The sequence below is a fragment of the Mauremys mutica genome, chromosome 12 (genome assembly GCF_020497125.1).
Source record: "Mauremys mutica isolate MM-2020 ecotype Southern chromosome 12, ASM2049712v1, whole genome shotgun sequence".
In the NCBI taxonomy this organism is placed as follows: Eukaryota; Metazoa; Chordata; order Testudines; family Geoemydidae; genus Mauremys; species Mauremys mutica.
The window spans coordinates 57,774,540-57,792,989 of NC_059083.1; the positions used below are offsets into that span (position 1 = coordinate 57,774,540).

The 18,450-nt window shown below is 51.5% G+C and overlaps 1 protein-coding gene and 1 long non-coding RNA gene across 16 annotated transcripts in view; one reads left to right on the top strand and one right to left on the bottom strand.

Annotated features, from left to right (window-relative positions):
* Positions 1–1,314: 1,314 nt before the first annotated feature.
* Positions 1,315–18,450, bottom strand: part of MYOCD (myocardin) — a 477,029-nt gene continuing 459,893 nt past the window's right edge. For 11 of the 15 annotated variants that reach the window (XM_044983071.1, XM_044983078.1, XM_044983073.1 and 8 more), the window contains 6 exons: positions 17,586–17,833; positions 16,851–17,004; positions 14,570–15,523; positions 9,145–9,258; positions 6,772–6,829; positions 1,315–4,009 (listed from right to left, as the gene is read on the bottom strand). In XM_044983071.1, the coding sequence (XP_044839006.1) occupies positions 3,450–4,009; positions 6,772–6,829; positions 9,145–9,258; positions 14,570–15,523; positions 16,851–17,004; positions 17,586–17,833 (2,088 nt within the window). In that variant the 3' untranslated portion in view covers positions 1,315–3,449. The remainder of the gene's footprint in view (positions 4,010–6,771; positions 6,830–9,144; positions 9,259–14,569; positions 15,524–16,850; positions 17,005–17,585; positions 17,834–18,450) is intronic. The other 4 variants (XM_044983069.1, XM_044983072.1, XM_044983070.1 and 1 more) reach the window with 4 other exon arrangements.
* On the top strand, positions 12,052–17,963 carry LOC123345946. The gene is made up of 3 exons (XR_006572887.1): positions 12,052–12,125; positions 16,857–16,942; positions 17,611–17,963. It is a non-coding gene; the product is annotated as an uncharacterized LOC123345946 (long non-coding RNA).

The window sequence follows — 18,450 nt, forward strand, 5'->3', positions numbered from 1 at the left end:
AACCCTCAGACCAAGAGAAACGCTCCAATAGCTTGTTATGAATCTGCCAGTGAAAATGTGGAGTTTATATAAATACAGAGCCCTTAAGGCTGAGCCCTGAGAAGCCCACAGTGAACTGTGTGACACTGCACCCCATATTCATCATAGTAATATTATTATAATATGCTTATGGCATAATTATCATGCATTTTGTACAAGATAAGTCATGTCAGGTGTCATTGGAAAAGTTATGATTTGCTGAATATGATTATCCTATTTGTATGCATGTATCATTTCTGTATCTGAAGTTATAAATACTGACTATGGATCTGTACTTCAGTTGTAGTTACACCTGAATAATGCCAACTAGACAAGATGCTTTCAGTCTAGATAGCCTTTTGGGAAGGGCCTATTCAGGGCAATGAGCCATTAGGGAAAACAATAGGCCTTAGGAGAAGCTTATCCCCCACCTGGTGAGCCTTCCTGAGAATACTCCAGACAGCCTGTAAGTGATGGCTGCTACGACTCTACCAGGACATGTGACCAGGCCACATGATTCTGGACTCCATCTTGGGATAGCAGTATTTTTCCACAAACTGGTCTGGGAATCAAGTTTTGAAACAAAGGACTCCCGCCATAGGCTAAAGCTATATAAGGCAGGGAGTGACATCATCTGGGGTTCTTCACTCCGCACACAAAAAGACACTTGGAAACACTGAGGAACAAAGATTGAACTGAGGGAAGTGCTGGACTCAGGCTAAAGGGATTTCTAGCCTATGTATGAAAGACCAGGGGATTCCAAGCTGTAATGCAAGTGCAGCTTGTCCCATAAGAATCTGCAGCCTGCCTGTCTCATCAGCCCGGGTGAGAATTTGCTAATTCATATCCTATCTTTTTTAATCCAAACCAGTGAGCTTTTGACTGGAGTGCTTGGGGAAAATCTCTGCTTGGTTACCACACGTGTGCCCTGTTCTCTTCACACTGAGGGAGAGGCAGCCCAGGGATTAAACCCATATATTGACCAGGGCAGGATGGTACAGCAGTGGGGTGCTAGGCTGGGAGGCTGGTGGCTAGATAGCCTGCAAGTGACTGCTGCTGGGTGTGTCCCTCCTGTGTGAATGCTGGTGAAAGTGCAGGCTGGGGGGTTTTGCAGCTTGTCACAGCAGCAGTGTGAGAGGGATACCAGGCTGGTGGGTCAGAGGGCTCAGTGGTACCCCAGTTCCAGGGGCACCCTGGGGGGAACCTGTCACAAACTGAACACCGAATTCAGTGGCTGTCCTTCTCCCAGCTGAGCAAAATGAAACAGCAACCTGAGAGCAGAGAGAGTGACAAGACAAGAGGGTATTTAATAATGAAGGTGTTGTTGGTAACATAGCTGAGGAAACGTGTCTGTTTACAAGTTTTAAGTTGACAGCATCACTTTAAATAAGGAAATACATTTGTCGAGAGGAGAAAAGTATCTGGAAAGCCCTGTACATTTAGGCAGTGCAGCAGCTAAACTACTCTGGATTCAAGTGCTATTAAAATTCACCATGGAATGGTTTCTAAAGTCTCTCACTTATAAAAAAAAGAAATTCTTTTAACAAATTGCAACTTGTGATTGTTCTAGCTACCAGTGTCTGGTGAACATTTGTACAATAGAAAAGTGGTGCCTTAAATAGTGACTTAAAAAAGCTACTAACATGTTCTTTATACAACATGCAACAACATCATAACCTCATCAACTGGGGCCAGAGAGGGCTGCAGAGGCTCCTCCTCCGGCTCCAACAAACCTTCAGCAAGTCACCCACATGGGAGTGCCCCTGCCCCACAGTCCCTTTGCACTGGGCTCTTCCCCAAATGACTGCACGGCCCTTCCAGTAACACAAACATTAAATACACGCAGGCTGGAAATATTTGAACAATCTTTGTCAGCAACAATATTTACTTTTGCAAACCAGCTGACAGGTAATTCCTATAAAAGTAGATGCAGCTCTAAAACAATCGCTATCAGATTCTTTGGTGGAAGCCAAATGGTGACGAGATGGCCCTTTCTCACCGGACAGCCCGGTGAACAATATTGCACCGTGATTCAGAGGAGAAAGGCAGGTGGCTTCCTACTGCAGCCAGAGCTGCAGCAAAGCATCCATCTCTGATGAACTGGGAAGAACGAGCTCCTCTAGCCTTGTGGATTCACAGCTCTTCTCCGGATGACCTTGCTCTGAGCCGAGCAACTGGTGGGGCAGCAGTAACCTCAGCAAAAGGAAGGAGAGAGGAGCGAAGGGGAGAGGGACGGCAGGGAGGAGGGCTGGCATAGGGAGCATAGACTGCACAAACAGATGGTCACACAAACTCCAGCCATAGTTAAGGACCTGTTTTGACCCATTCCATTTCTTGGGGAACACACAGGAGGGGCTATTTATTGCAATTGAATTTCTGTGGCTCTCCCCCACCCTCAGGGTTCCCTGCAAGTCCAGGAGAGGTTCATCCTCAGGTTTCTCATACTCCAGAGAAAAGCCCAAGGGATCCCCTCCAGAGCTTCGGTTTGTTTACTTCCCGATTCAACATCCTCCTTGTCCCCCGCTGGAGACATATTTATACCACACCAGTAGGAAATCGACAGCTCTGTCAGTGCATCAGGTTATTTCAGTAGCTCTATGAGCAACCTGAGCAGCTGGAGTCAGGTATCAGGACATCTGTGGTTTGGGCTTCTTTGAGGTTAAATTATAAAATGTAACTGTGCAGCATGGAACACGCCTTGGCTTTCACTCACTAAAAGTGACCATATGAGATGTGCTCACATGAGTTCTGGCACATCTCTGACATGGCACAAATCACCGCCCTTGACTGGACAGCAGCTGTCTGTGCTATGGGGACTTGGCTTCAGAACCATTTTCGATCACCGACTAATTGGAATGGAGACAGGAAGCAGAGCGAGGTGGACCAGGCTGTACAGTGCAGTGTGTTTTGTCACTGTGGTGGGCAGAGAACATGGCACTGGCTGCCCACAAGGCTTCTGACCAAACTGGGCCTTTCTCCATGGCTAAGACGTGCCGTGCAGTATTTCTTGAAGGAGATGAGGCGGCTTTCGGTAGCAATGCCTTGGACCCTGTTCTGGATGCTTTCATGCTTCCTCCCAGGTGAGGTCTCTTTTCCACACAGTATGTCACGAGCTACTCCAGTTCTCATGTGAACGGCTGCTAACACTGAAAAAGCATAAAGAAAATGTTTTAGAGAAGTCTCATTTTTAAAAGGCATCAATAACCTCATAGGTGTGAAAAATAAAGGGTCAGCGTCATTGTGCTGACAATTCTTAGTCACTGAAAAAGGGTAGGAATTATGTACTGGGAAAAATACTCCAGTTTCCCCTGACTGGTTGGCACATTAGCCCTTTGGGCCAGGACTCAGTTCCTGTTGGTTCTGTTGTTTAATGAAAGGACTTGTGGTTGGCTACTTTTGCTGTACATCCCCATCTGTATTGCCACCACCTTTCACCACTGCTGCAAGTGAAGGTCCATGGTGGTGTTTAAGCTGAGATCAGTGACGTCTAGGAAATCTATATTGAAGAGGCTGGGCCCGGTGGTGGTGAAAGAGCCAAAGGCAGTGGCTGAGCTAGGTGGGGTGAGATCCAGCCATTCCATCGTTTCCCAGGGCGATTCAGTGAAACTCATTTGTAAACCAGAGCCTTCAGCGGAGGAGGGTGACAGCTGGGTCTCCATGGGCGAGAGAGGAATCTCCTGGGATGTCAGAAGTTCATCTGCAACTTTGCTGGAAAACCCATCAATCAGCCCTTCAAAGTGAGACTCCTCACCGCCCATTTTCAGGAGGGGGATCTCGCTGACCTTTCCCAGGGGACTCTGGGAATTTAATAAGACTTCGAGGTGAGTGTCATTGCTGCCAGTGCAGTGGTCAAATGAGAGTTGGGCTGAGGAAACATGTTCAAATGGAGCAGAGGCCTTTGGAAGTGAAGCGCTGGCGTTCCCTGAAGACACCGTTATCTGAGGTACTTTTTGGAGGCAGGAACGATCTTCTTTGGCAATGGCTGGCATTTCTGTTTGCAAAAGGAAATGGAGAGCTTAGACCCATGCCATGTAACAGCCTGAGCCATCTGCACTGGCCACATGCCTTGACTGCCTGCTTTCCCTCAGAGCCTATCCCACCGTTCTGCTCCACTCAGGGTTCCCCCAACCTTATCAGTGCAAAACCGGACATCTTCCAACAAGACTTCCTTCCTCCCTGCACCATTTCCCCCCCCCCCACACACACACACTTCTCATCCATCCACTGGCTCCCTTTTCTCCAGCTTATCAAACACAAACTGCCTGTCTTCAGCGGCAAGGCCCTTCTTGCTTAGCCCTGTACTACTTATCCTCTTATCTGCAGTCATGCTGCTGCCAAGGATGCCAGCCTACATTGACCATGAGTTTGATTTTCCAATACACGCCTTTGTGCTGTTCCCCTCGCTGCCCTTGTGCATGGGAGGAGCTCCCCAGAGACATCTGAAAACCCATCACACTGTCCTCCTGCAACTGCCCCCTTGCAACAACCCTCTGCTGAGAAACCTAGTTAGCTCTCAGCAGTGCTCGGACAGAGAGTGCGCTGGGACTGCTGCTGCTGACACTGATCAGCATGGTCTCACTGGTGAAAGGAGAGCCAGCCCAGGGTATGTGGGGGAAAGTGCGGCACAGACTGGATGGCCCAACTGATGCCCAGGCTTGGGGTGACTCAGGATCAGAATGTTGCTCTGACCCTTTGTAAACAGGACACCTGGGTCCTTGGCTTTCTTGGCAAATCACCCCAAAACCCAACATGGCCTGGTTTGTCCATGTCATACAGGGCCCTGCTAGTACCAGCACTCAACTGCTCAGCTTTCAAAGTCACCACGAGGCCTACTCATGGAACGCTATAATCAGCAATGCCTGAGAACATGGAGACAGCCCCTGTAAGGAGCAAGTGACCGGAGCTGCTTTTAAAGCTTGATTACCTAGTATGGAAGCCAACTGACAGCTAAGCATCAATGATGCTTTCCCGCTAGGCACTGGCATATGGACAGGGTACAGACAATGGCCCTATAGGCCATCATCAGAGCAGATAATGTCTCTTTGTAGCTCGTATGTGTGGGCAAGGGGCATAATCAGTGTTCCCCAAAGGCATGGGCCTTGGCCGTGGTAAATGAGTGTGGGGAATGGGCACTGTGTGACACAAAAGCCATTAGTGGTTCACTACTCTGTGTCAGCAATGCCTGCCAGGCCTGACAGAGTCATAGCAACCAGCACATGGGTGGCATAGGATTTATCTCTAAAGACTGTCATATGAGGTATCAAATGAAAGCTTATATTCTACTGGTCAACATAAGCATCATGAGACGTCTGTACAGGTGTTCTTCAATAAATTGTATGTATGTGCTAAAAATAGGTCAGCAGGCAGAGCTGATAACCGAGGTGCTCCCAGACAAAGGAATGTTGCTTTACCTGGCTGCATAGGTGTCAGATGTAAAGCAAGCCTAAGTCAATGGGAATTACATTTGCATCTGAGGCAAACGGGACGAACATATTAACAGGCTAAGAAAGCTGCCTGGCTTCAGCTCCCCGGAGAGGAAACAGCAGAGGAGAAGACCTTTATCTGGGGGCACACTTCCAAAGGGTACAGTGCCAAGGCTTACTGGACTGTAAGAAGGGGGTCTCCCTTTGTTGAGCAAAAAGGACAGCACTTTTTGTATCCATGAAAGCTGGATCCTGGCTCTGGTGGCTGGTGATGCTGAGAGGTTGCTTTAGGTAAGATGCTTATCTGAGACCAAGATTTTCGCCAGCTAAAGTTGTTTGTCTCTTAGAATTGTGTTACACTCTGTTTTATTTGTAAGCATTTCTGTTTTCATTGTCCTTCTTTATATCATTGAAATCTCTATCTTTCTTAATAAACTTCTCTTTGTTAGATCGTATGAGGAACTCTGGGCAGTAATATTAAGCAAAGCATGAATTCTTACTTGGAGATAGCGAACTTGGTATAATTTCTGTGAGTGGCCAATGGCAGGGGCTGGGTGTTCCAGGGGAATGCTTTCTGAGGGGGCTCAGGAACTGCGGAACAACAAGTGTTACCTGTAAGGCAAAGTAAGGGCTGACAGAGCCCTGAGAAGTTTCTCTGGGGTGGCTAGCCACTTAACACCAGCAAATCTCTCTCTAGCTGGAGCAGAGGGGTCACACAGTGACTAACAGCTCTGGGCCCCCTGAGAAAGCATCACAGTATCATTGTTCTCCATGGAAAATGGGCACAGACAGAGCTCTCTAGGGAACGGGCGCAGGCGGTGCTCTCTCTCTAGGGAACGGGCATGGGCGGTGCTCTCTCTCTAGGGAATGGGCGGTGCTCTCTCTCTAGGGAATGGGCGATGCTCTCTCTAGGGAACAGGCGTGGCCGGTGCTCTCTCTAGGGAACGGGCGCAGGCGGTGCTCTCTCTCTAGGGAACGGGCGCGGGCGGTGCTCTCTCTCTCGGGAACAGGTATGGCTGATAACCACAGGACAAGCTCTCCACAGGAAAGTGATTACAGTAATGCACATGGGGATTTGTTAAAAGCAGAGCTCCCCAGCAGTGGTGGACATGTGCAGGGCACCTCCAGAGCACTGCTCCATTTGTGTAATGGAAGACAAAGCTTTAAAACCAGCCTCAGCCATTCCTTCCTCAGGGAAAGCCAATGCAAGATGGCAGCCTCAAAGAGGACTGCTCCAATGGGGCTCTCACGGTCCCATGTTCATCACCATGGCACTGAGCATGCTTTTCCAGCAAGGGCACTGTGTGTAAGGTATCAAATCTCTGCCTACCTCCACTCTCAATCAGCACATCCAGGAGCTCGTCCATTTGCTGACTTCGAGTCATCTGCTGCAGCAAAACACCACAAGAGGAGAGCAGGGGGTTAGAAGCGGTTTCTCAGGCCAGGGGCAGAGCACAAGATGCAGCTTTGCTAGTCCTAAAGTGCTGGAAAGATGAGATCCCATGCTATGCTGAAGAGTACGCTGAAACCCCAATGCGTGACCGGGATTAGCATCCAGAGACGGGGAAGACAAAGGGGATCCCTGGGACCAAGAGGATTCTCCATGCAGTGCTTGGCTAATTTGCTGTGGCTAGTGAGCAATGAGCTGGTTTCTGTCCCCTCCCTGCAGGTAGAACTGAGCTCATAGGTCTCCATGGTCACTGCACAGCCATCTTTTACAACCATTTAAATCAGCCTCTGCTCTGCAGCTGGGCTTCAGGAGCCTGAGGACCAAGTTGGGTGCACACAGCCTCCCTGGGACTCCTGTGCCCAGCACACCCGGTGCTTGTCCCAGCAAGATGCCTGCTCCCCTATGCCCTCACCCCCTGCTCGCCAGCTGAGCCTTGCTGATGAAATGCACTTTCCCTGTTGTTTCCTTTGATTTAAATACAAAACGACTCCTCGTCCCCCCGCCATTATGTACCAATATTTAGTGCTATCCAATGGCCCACGTGGGATGAGTTTGGTGGTCTCAGTCTAGTTACCAATGGAACAACTATCCACCATCACAGCTGGCACTAAGTGGCACCCTGTTTGCAGTCTCATGCGATGTGAGGGACGAAATGGACTATGGAGACTGAGTATCAGAGGGGTAGCCGTCTCAGGCATAAGGCTGAGGCACTCTGGCAGGGGCAGAGCAGGCCAAGCTTGTATTTGCCCTGGGTCTAACTACAGAAGCCAAGATTTTCCAAAGTGACTAGGGATTTGGTGTGCCCAAGTTGGGACACTTCAAAAGGGCCAAGTTTCTAAAGTTTCCCCTTCTCCCCCCTTGGAGCTCACATCCATTTGAGGTGTCTCAACTTGGGCACCAAAACCTGGAGCTCCCCGTATCACTAGCCCCTTCTGCTCTGCTTGACCAGGGCATCAGTCTGCAGGGCTGTCAGCCTAGCACCTTTCACCAGCACAGTATTCAAATGAAATCAAGTCTGATGCTTTTCTGTCACATTGAGACAATAGTTAGCAGCTAATGCCTGGATGCACAACAGGCATTAGGCAACTAAGGCCCAGTTTCTGGACCACTGCGATGCACAAAACTCCAGCTGCTCCCATAGGTGCCTAGGGTTACTCAGCGCCTAACAGTTTGCAGTAAAAGTTCCCTAGTGCCTGTGTTCCTGCTGCTGGGCATGTGCACCTGCCCCCTGGTGGGCATCCGGTGCCGAGCTCCCACCTATATCCTGGGGCAAATTCACAAACTGGGGGAAGAGAGGTGCTTGGCCGCCCAAGTCACATGCAGGGCCCAATCTGACAGGCACGCTCAGAAGCTACCCACCTCTACCCAAAGGCACCAACTTCTCCTGGTGCCGGTGGGTGCTCGTGCTCCCCCAGCTCTGCCCTGACTCTGCCCCCATTTCAACCCCTTCCCCAAAGTCCCTGCCCCAACTCTGCCCCCTCCCTGCCCCTATTGGACTCCTCCAAATCCCTGCGCTGGCCCCGCCTCTTCCCCTGAGCGTGCCGCATCCCTGCTCCTCCCCCCACAGCTTGTTACGCCGCGAAAGAGCTGTGGGAGGCAAGCGCCAGGAGAAGCAGGGACAGCACACGGACGGAGGCGAGCTGGGGCGGGGAGCTTGGCTGCAGAGCACCCACCAATTTTCCCCGTGGGTGCTCCAGGGCTGGAATTGGCGCCTATGTCTCTACCGGTCGGGCCCTCAGGTGAGTTCATACAAAAGAGGAGCTTTCCACGTCCCTGGTAAGGCCCCTAACCACGAGGCTAACAGTTCTGGGGTTATTATTGTTCTCCTTCCCTCTGGGATCCTTGCTGACAGCACAGGCACCTACTGCCAAGAGAGTGTTCGCACCTACCTCTGACCACGTACCCCTGTCATTGGCCTCTCCCACTGGCTAGCTCATGCCTAGTGTGCTGGCTTTTGTGGACTGCAGTCTAAGGCGCCTCACTCTCCCCATTCAATGGACAGGGAGTGTGGGCATCCAGCTCAGGCGTTGTGGATCACAGTGATCTTCTAGGCACCTAATGTCTTTTGTGCACTTAGGCCTAAGATGTCAATTCAAGCTATTTCTCGTACACATCAAATGTGCCTGCTTCACTCACAGACCAGGCAATGTGCTGTAATTGCCACAGTCACTAGTTCCATAAAACTCAATCAAAACAGAACAAGATCAAAACGGTAAAACCTATTCCTGTAGAAAATAAAAACCATGCAGTTACCTGCTTCACTGCATCCGCATAGGATGGAGGCTGCTTTACCTCCGAGAGGGCTGGGCTTGACTTACAAAAACTTGGGGATGGAATAGAAAACTTTTGACCTGCCTGCGTAGCCATCTGCGTGGGGGGAAATATAGGGAAATGTAATCAATCCACAGGCAAAAGGTTATGCTCCTCTCTGCCTTTCTTTCTACCTTTATTTGGGGCCCAAGCCGCCTCTCACCCCAGTGTAAACCAGAAGTAACTCCACTGGAGTCAATGGTATTACACCAGTGCCAAACCAGACTAAGTGAGGGAAAAATCAAGCCTGTGGGCAGGAGGGATGGGTTCAGGAGACTAGTTATGAGTTCCCCTAGCTATGAGGAAAGCATTCAGGTCTGTATGCACAGTTCCTGTGCATTTTAACATGAGGTGACCCTGAGCAGTTTGTCTTTCAGCACCCGCATTCAGCTCAGCTCTGAACGTCCCTACACCAGAACAAGAGGAAGAGCAAAAACAGGCAAAATAATATGCTGGTGAAAAATATTGGCCAAACATAGACAGCAAGGGCCCAAAGATACCACGTTACTGGTGCGTGAACTCGCCTCCCTGCCCTTATCGCCCCTCTCACACTTCAGCAGCCCTGGCTGATCCTGACCAGGTCTTATGCTAATTAGTGTGATGCTTGTTTTTTGACACCCAACCCAAATTCTGTTGTATGACTCAGGTGTCTGAATCACAGGACAATGCTCCAGCTAGGAGATGCAGTAACCCCACCACACATTTCTACTGCCCCTTCTCAAAGGGCCTCTAGAGGCACAGTGGGTCAATACTCTGGACCTTCTCTGAAGTTCTGGTTTACATGGGTTAAGGCATCCTTGCAAAACTGTCATACATGATCCCTCAGCCTGAAATCTCCTGCCCTTCACTTCTGGTAAAACTGATTCTGTTTTAAATGTCCCAATCACTCGCCCTAAGTAAGTGGTGAGAATAATAGTGTGAGGCTGGATTAAGCCACAAGGGAATGACTTGCATGGGTCTTATCTGCAGTCTTTCTAGTCCCACCCATTTCACCACTCCAGAAAACAGACACAAAGGATTTACAGAACCCATGGGATATTCTGCTTAGAAGGGGCTCACACACTGGCCTAGCAGGAATCTTGCAACTCAAAGATGAGTTTCTTGGCAGAGGTTCTGAGGGAAACTTGCTAGAACACCTGCTCATTTTGTACTGGGTTCTTGCCAGTGAATGTGACTGGGTAGCATTCTGCGGCCTGTTATGCAGCAGGCCAGACAACATCAGAATGGTCCCTTCCGGCCTTAAAGTCTATGAATCTGTGAAAAGATTAGCTACCAACCCCCTCCCCGCAGATAACAAATTCCTTTCCTTTTCCTTCTACTTCACTCCAAGACTGCTCTGCCCCCGCTGGCTGGCCCTCTCTCCCCTGTTCCCATGGTGTTATCATGGCAAGGCGCAGCATGACTGTGGCAGGCAGTGTTATTTCTGGGAGTGTTGATTAGTGTGGGAGTGATGCACACATATCCCAGCAGTAGCAGCTGGAGCTCCTTCTTCACCAGGATTCTCAGTGACCCATCAACACCCCAACTGGGAACCCAGAGGAATGGCTCAGATCCATGTCACAGAGAGCACAGGTCATTAGTGCTGCTCTGTCATACACACCCTTCTCAGGTGAGGACCCCCGGCACTGGTGTGACATCCCAGCTGGAGATCTGAGAGGCCGCCCCAGCTGGGAAGGACTCACACCAAGCAGAGTTAGGCTCAGAACCTTTCCAATGGCCTCGCTCACATCAGGGCAGAAGAGGGGGTTGCTGTGGAACAGGGAGCTCAGAAGACAGAAGAGCTGCCCTGGTTACATTGTTTATAGGTGGGCCGGGGTTATGGTGTCTGATTTTTAGCCACGTGAAGAGAATGTGACCAGAGACTGGAACTGCAGAGGTAGGGTGAGGTTCCCGCCATGGCACCCCATATGCAGCCCCAGCCTCTCTCCACCCACAATGCCAAATGCTGTCAATTGGAAATTTGGGGCTTGCAAATGTTCCACGCCCCCGAACGCTGACATCTTCACATGCAATTCAGGAGAGTCAGACACTCCTAATTCACACACACAGCTGGGCATGCAGAGCTGACCTGAGTGCAAATACAGGAGGACCTAAAATACAGGCGATGATTAGAGCCCACTTTGGAAATTAAAATGGTGACACTCTGCCCCTGCTCCCTGTGCCATTCCCCCTGCGGCTCCCCATCGTACAACCCAGCCCCCTGTGCCATTCCCCCTGCTGCTCCCTGAGGCACAACCCAGCCCCCTGTGCCATTCCCCCTGCTGCTCCCTGAGGCACAACCCAGCCCCCTGTGCCATTCCCCCTGCTGCTCCCTGAGGCACAACCCAGCCCCCTGTGCCATTCCCCCTGCGGCTCCCCATGGTACAACCCAGCCACCTGTGCCATGACCCTGCTGCTCCCCATGGTACAATCCAGCTCCTTCCCCTGCTGCTCCGCATGGTACAACCTAGCCCCCTCTGCCATTCCCCCTGCGGCTCCCAATGGTACAACCCAGCCACCTGTGTCATGACCCTGCTGCTCCCCATGGTACAACCCCACTCCCTGTGCCATGACCCTGCTGCTCCCTGAGGCACAACCCAGCCCCCTGTGCCATTCCCCCTGCGGCTCCCCATGGTACAACCCAGCCACCTGTGCCATTCCCCCTGCGGCTCCCCATGGTACAACCCAGCCACCTGTGCCATTCCCCCTGCTGCTCCAATGGTACAACCCAGTTCCTTCCCCTGCTGCTCCCCATGGTACAACCCAGCCCCCTGTGCCATTCCCCCTCCCCATGGTACAACCCAGCCACCTGTGCCATGACCCTGCTGCTCCCCATGGTACAACCCAGCTCCCTGCGGTACGATCCTGTGTGATGGAGCTACAAGGAAGAGGACTACAGCTCCCATCAGCTCACTCCCCAGTGCACATCCCCTCCCCCAGGCCAGGTAAGGGGACAGAGCTGGGTGTGGCACAGTTTGTGACTGCTGGACATCACAGCTGGGTGCAGGTCTGTGTGGGCCGTATATGGAGCGACAGCAGCTGGGCAGGGAGCCGGTGCAGAGTGGCCCAATGAGAGACACTAACTAAGCCTGGCTTGGTAACCCCCAAATGCTTATGTGCTGAAATAGAGACTGGCCTGGAGAGGGCACCCCAGGCACGAGGCTCATGCACTTCTATTTCTCAGTTTGAACTGTACCTGGGTATTTGCAACCTCGCCCCTTCCCTGGCAGCCTGGTAAAACCCTTTCCCTTAGCCACGTGCCTGAGTGGGTGTGGGACCCTCCAAGGCTGGGCTACAAGGCCTAGCTGCTGAAGCATCGCTTGCCTCCAAGCTGGCAGGCTGCTGGCACCCTAGGAGTTGCGGGTATAGAGGAACCCCAATACTGCCTCGCTCCTGCTGCCTGCGTCACCTCCTGTATTACACCAATCTCACTGCCTGTGTCATACCCTCCAGTACCCAGCTCCCACTGCTTGTGCTACCACCAAAATTAACACGCCCTCCTGCGCCCTGTTTCACCCACTCCTGTTCTCTTTGCAACCTGCATAGTTTCTCCCTCCCACTGCCAGTCACTCCCATCTGTGATGAGACAAGAAGCTCCAACTCCCTGGCAATTTTAGCATGCTGATTGGCTGCCTGCCCCACCAGCCCACCTTCTAGGGGTGAGCAACCAATCAGATCTGCTGCAGGCAGCGCTCCCCCCTCTCCCCTCAGCAGCCAGAGCCATTCTCACAGGAGGGGAGGGCGAGATAAAGAACCCAGCTGCTCCAGAGGTCCCGCCCCCTCCTGCCTCTCCCCCTGTAAGCAACAGAGAAGGGAAGGTTCCTCTTCCCCTCCCCCTGCCTTGTAGCTTCCGCCTGGGCCAGGGCAGAGGGGGTTGAGGGGCACCTGGAGCTCCCCAGCCTGGAACAGGGAGAGGGGACCCTGCTGCAGCCCCCAAGCCTGGGAGAGGGAAGAGCTGTAGGAGGAGCAGAGAGGGGTTGAAGTCTGGGCTGGGGCTGTTGAGGGGAAGCATTCAGTGCTGGGCAGGGACTGGCAGTGTGGGGTGAGAGCTCCTGCAGCAGGGGCCAAAACCCGCTCCCCAGTGCAGCTGGGGGCACTGGCAGCACTGATTATTGCCCCCCCCCAGGAATGGCAGGGGAGCGCACAACACACGACAAACCAAATACACAGTGTCAGCGCTATGAATGGCTCAGGGGTTGGGGCTGACTCATGATCTCTGATCCCTGGAGGTCGGCAATGGTGTGCAGTCTCCCCTGACAGAACCGGCACTGGGTATAAGCAGATTAAGCAATTGCTTACGACCCCAAGCAGCTCAAGGCCCCCCCATTTGCTTTTTTAGTATGTGTTGTGTAGGTGGTCCCCCAAAATATTCCTGCTTAGGGCCCCCTGGATTTGGAGAAGCAACCCCCAAAGCAACTGTACTGCTTGTGCCCCTGGATTCCCAGAGCTGCCCTCCTCTTCCTGTGCTGTACTGCTGCTGCCCGTGTTGCTCCTGTGATTTTGTTCCTAACTGTCCCTCGATTGTGAGCAGCTCTGTGAACACATCCAGTGTCCCCAGGGTCTTGGCAAACTCACTGGAGCTGGTCACTGCATGTGCTCAGGATTTGCCCTTCCAGCTACTCTGACCTCAGCCTGTGTGGTGGAGGCACAGAGGAGGCAGCTTGCATGGAGCGGTGGCTGTGTCTGGGCACACCCTGTGCAGCACACCCAGGCTCTTGGGTGATGAGCTCTCCCTGGCACTCCTGCTGCTCTCTGCCTGGGTGCCAAGGAAGTCAGTATGCCGGCTGGCCCAGGTTGGAGAGAAGCACACGGGACTCCTGACCTGTAGCACTGCTTTTTGTAGAGTCACAAAGATGCAGCCTACAGCTTGGTGAGGGGAGACGGAGCAGTTGCTACTCCACTCACCACTGCCCTACTTTGAGCATGCTAGCCCTGTTTGCTCCTGGGATGGAACCCTTGGCTCTGCCTGGAGAACTCGCATTTGCACATGCGCTTTGAGCCTGGGCTCCCATGCCGCAAGCCAAAGACTGTTCTGTGAGTGCCCGAGCTGCAGGGGAAAGCCCAATCTGGTTTGTGCGGCCCTGTCGTGCTCACATGGGCCAGTTTACGATTCTGCCAGAATGATACATTTTGGGGGCAGCTGCACTTCCTGCTTCCAGGCAGGACAGGGAGCAAGGATGTGGAAGTGCTGCAGGACAGGCTGTTCCTGTGGTGTTCCAGGGTTGTCAGAGCCAGAGCACATTGGAGAGCTCATGGAATGGCCTGTACCCAACCTCATTCCCAGGTCAGAGAAATTTGGACAAGCAACCCTCAAAGCAACCTTTAATACCAGTGCAATCTCCATCGAGATAGGACAGAATGGCATTAGCCTTGTGCATTCCCCACTTACCGGTGCTGGGCGAAGTCGATTGCTGGCCTGTGGGGAAACACTGCGCCCTTCTCCCTGAGAGCCAGGGGACACAGAGAGAAGGTAATGGCTGTTAGGGGATGGTGGCAGACTAATATGCTGTGGGCTCTTTGCAGTCCCAAGTGGAGAATGCTGTGGAGAGCACTGTGGGCTTAGAAACGTGGAGGAGGTGATGGTGCTCTGGCCCGCTGACTCCATGCAAAGGCTGTTTACAATGTGAGGCAGCTGCGGCGTCCCACAGTTACTTAGTTTATCCAAGCTGTTGGCTTGGGCTTTCAAGGCAGTTTGTTTTGATGAGAATGGACAGCTGGATACTGTGTTTTCTTGCTTGATGGGAACACCGAAGAAATGCTGGGTGGGTGGCTGCTTCTCCTCCAAGCCATTGTTCCTTTTTCGCTTCTGGAGTTGCATCCGCAGCTCTTCCACCTGTCTCTGCTCTTGTTGCAGCTTCCACGTCAGTTCATTGATAACCTTCTGCTTTTCCACCAGCATCTTGTCTTTCTCTGTGTCGATCCCTTCCAGTTCCAACTGGATGCTCCCTCCATTCATGCTGCCCATTAGGCTTTCTTCAGCACTGCCATGCACAGGGGATGGTTGGAGACCAAACTGTGGAGAAGTCATTGGTCCATCGTTGAATGTGTCTGGTAAAGAGCCACTGACGGAAAGGTCAGAGGATGCTGGGGAGATGGGTGGGGAGGAGCTGGTGCTGCCAAACTGATAGAAGCTGCTAGATAGCATGCTGGCCGAGGGCTGTGACTGGTAGCTTGAGAGCGTGTTTGTTGGGGTGACTGGAAAGGTGACCGTTGTTATTTCATTGAAGTTTGGCACCACACTGCCACTGCAGTCCTGGTAGGGCCGCAGACGCTCCATCAGTGCCGTTTTCGTACCGGATACGGGGAGGCCTCTTATTCGGAGCTGCTGCCTCAGTTCTGACACCTAGAAGCAGAGCCAGCCATTTAATGACAGTCACTTCCAGCACCTCCCCTCACTGTCATGCTCCTTATACACTTGTGGGGAAATACCCTGCTGTGAATATTTCCCCCAGGGAGCATTCTCCTGGCCTCCTGCCTGATGGGACAGAGCCCCACCCCTCACTGCTACTCACAGTCACTAGAAGCACCATGCACAGCCTAACAGCCTCATTGTGTCCCAGTAGAGGAAATACATTCCTCCTTCCAGCAGCCACAGCTGCTGTAAGTGGAGAGCCGGAGCTGTGAATGGGTAATGTGGATAGCAGTGCAGTAATTCTCATGGAACACAGGCTGGCACAGTGGGGCTTGGTGTCCCTGCTAGCAGCTGGCCCTCCTATAGAGGTTTATGAGTCTGCTGCTGGCCATGAGCTAGCTAACAGGCTAGTTAGCTAACAGAAGTTCATGCTTTTAGATCCATATGGCTCAGGTTCAGGCCTCCCAGATGACTCAGCCAGGACTACTTTACACACATGCTCCACTCGCTAATCCTTATTCATGTCTCTGAATAATAAGGATTATTTTACACATCCCTGCTTCTGCAAGAGACTGGTCTGGGACTTTAATCATGTTTGAGTTTAAGTAACAAAACCTGAAAGAATTGTGTGTGTAAATGACCCACATCAATCAATATATTTATGCCTGTATTTGTAATTTTCATTCCATGCGTCTGAAGAAGTGGGTTTTTTACCCATGAAAGCTTATGCCCAAATACATTGGTTAATCTTTAAGGTGCCACCGGACTCCTCGTTGTTTTTATCAATCTAGTGTGAGTCTTTATTCCTCACCCTTTCCTCTCAGGGGCTGGTCTATATAAGAGTTAGTGACTCAGCAACAGCTTCTAGCTACAGGACTAGTCCTTAAGTTCAGGCAGTAAGAGCTCATGCTTTTCAAATCAGAAGTTCCTGGATTTGTTCTCCACCAACAGCTCCTCAAGGCGTTATCACTTTGGGTTCTCCTGCAAACATTTTGCTTGGCTCTGACCACTTGCCTCAATCTGATGGCAATTAGGAGATTCCCGCACAGCAGCAATAGCATGTTCTCTAGCACCACTGCACCATTTGTCTCATGACAAGTCAGAGCACTTTATGAAACATAAAGGCACTTAGCTCTTCTCCATGCATTACATATTTTGCTGCATTCGCTTGCTCTATAACATGCAAGTTTAGGTTCCAGCCAGCTCATCGCTGTTACCTTGGGATGCCTGATAGACTTCAAAGCATTTTCATTGTAAGGTACGGTGTCGCTAGATATGATTACTGCTAACAAATGATTAATGGGAAGTTTGCACTCACTTTCAGATCATCCAGGTTGGAAGGGAGAGGGCCTGGTTTGATAGAAGAAACACAGGTCTGTCCAGAAAAAGTGGTTTTCACAGGAGAAAGGGGTATGTTGGTGACTGGAGTTGACGAAGAGTTTGAACTTTTGACCATTTGCTCACTTGGTTGCCTGAAATGACAAAGGAGGGGGTTTGGGGTAATAGTGTCCAGTTTTTGCCACGTTTACTAATAGAAAATGGGACTTACTTATGGAAGGGTGGCCAAAGAACAGCCCCTGCCCATCTAAAATATGATTTAACTTCTTCATCTTAGCTGCTTTTTTCTTCACTTTAGAGGGGTGACCTAAGGTCCCAGTAGATAATGCTCCATCTAGAGGTGATTGTAAAGAACATTGGAGACACTATAGCAGGGCCTGGGGAGCCCCAGGAAGGAGTTCAGCAAGAGCCTGCAGAGTTCATGGGATGGGGCTGCAGAGAGAGGACTGGGGATGCTTATCTTTCCTTGTCCATTTTCAGGGGGGATCAAAGGAGGCCTTATGTGGCTGTCATCCCTCTATCTGGCCAATCAGAATATGGCTTTGGATGTGACCAGGGCTACATTTTCAAACTGTGCTCCCAGATCCCTGCTATGCCGCACCAACAGGCACACAAGCATAGAAGAGGGACCTGCAGGAGAGCTTAGAAAGCCCCCCAAAACGTCTAAGCCTCAGACTACTGTGCAGACATTGTTCTTTACAGGCTGCTGACTCACTTCTGCTGTGCTTGGTGGATTCCAGGGTAGCTGAAGTGCTGCTGCTGCTGCTGCTGGCTGAGGATTTGTAGCTGCAGGAAGAGCTGCTGCTGTTGGAGGAGTCTAGCATAGGCTGAGTCCATGGGCGGAGGAGACTTCTCTGCTTTCTGGTCAGGCGGAATGTACTGGTGATACTTCAGCTTCTTCACCTTTGGCTTGGTGTCCTTGGGCTTTTTGTGGCGATTCTTGCTATCGCTGGATGATTTTGACTGCGTGTCATACAGAGAAAAGAACAGGGGTTATGAAAGAAATCAGGTCCGGAGCTGGAGTTGGCTAAGCGATGACATTCACATTTATGAATTTAGAGACCCAGAACCAGAGGATGAGCATATCCATATTCCTGAGGGCATTCTGTGGCAAAAATTAAAAATTATGTGCAGCACATTATTTTAAAATTCTGCAAGTTTTATTTGTCAATAAAAAAATGCAGAGACTCCAGCATGGCAGTGGGGAGCACGTGCCACTGGCTGCACGAAGGTGGGAGATCACACTGCAGCCCCCACATCCCCGGAACACAGACTCAGTGGTGAGGCTGCACCCGACCCTGATGCAACACAAGGCCTGGGCCTGCCCCAGAAACACCCTGGGTCCCTGCCCCTCTGCGCCAGGTGCACCAGGTGTGGAGGGCAGGTAGGCTCAACCAGGCAGGATCCAAGCATGTAGGGGCTCAGCGTGGGGGGATCCAGGTGTGGGATGAGAGGATTCTGTGTGGGACAATCTGTGTGCAGGCAGCTCAGCGGGGTGGGGTGGGGGGTCTAGGTGTGCTGGGATCTGGATGCACATAGGCTCATTGCGGGGGCTCCAGTGCAGGCAGGGCCGGCTTTGG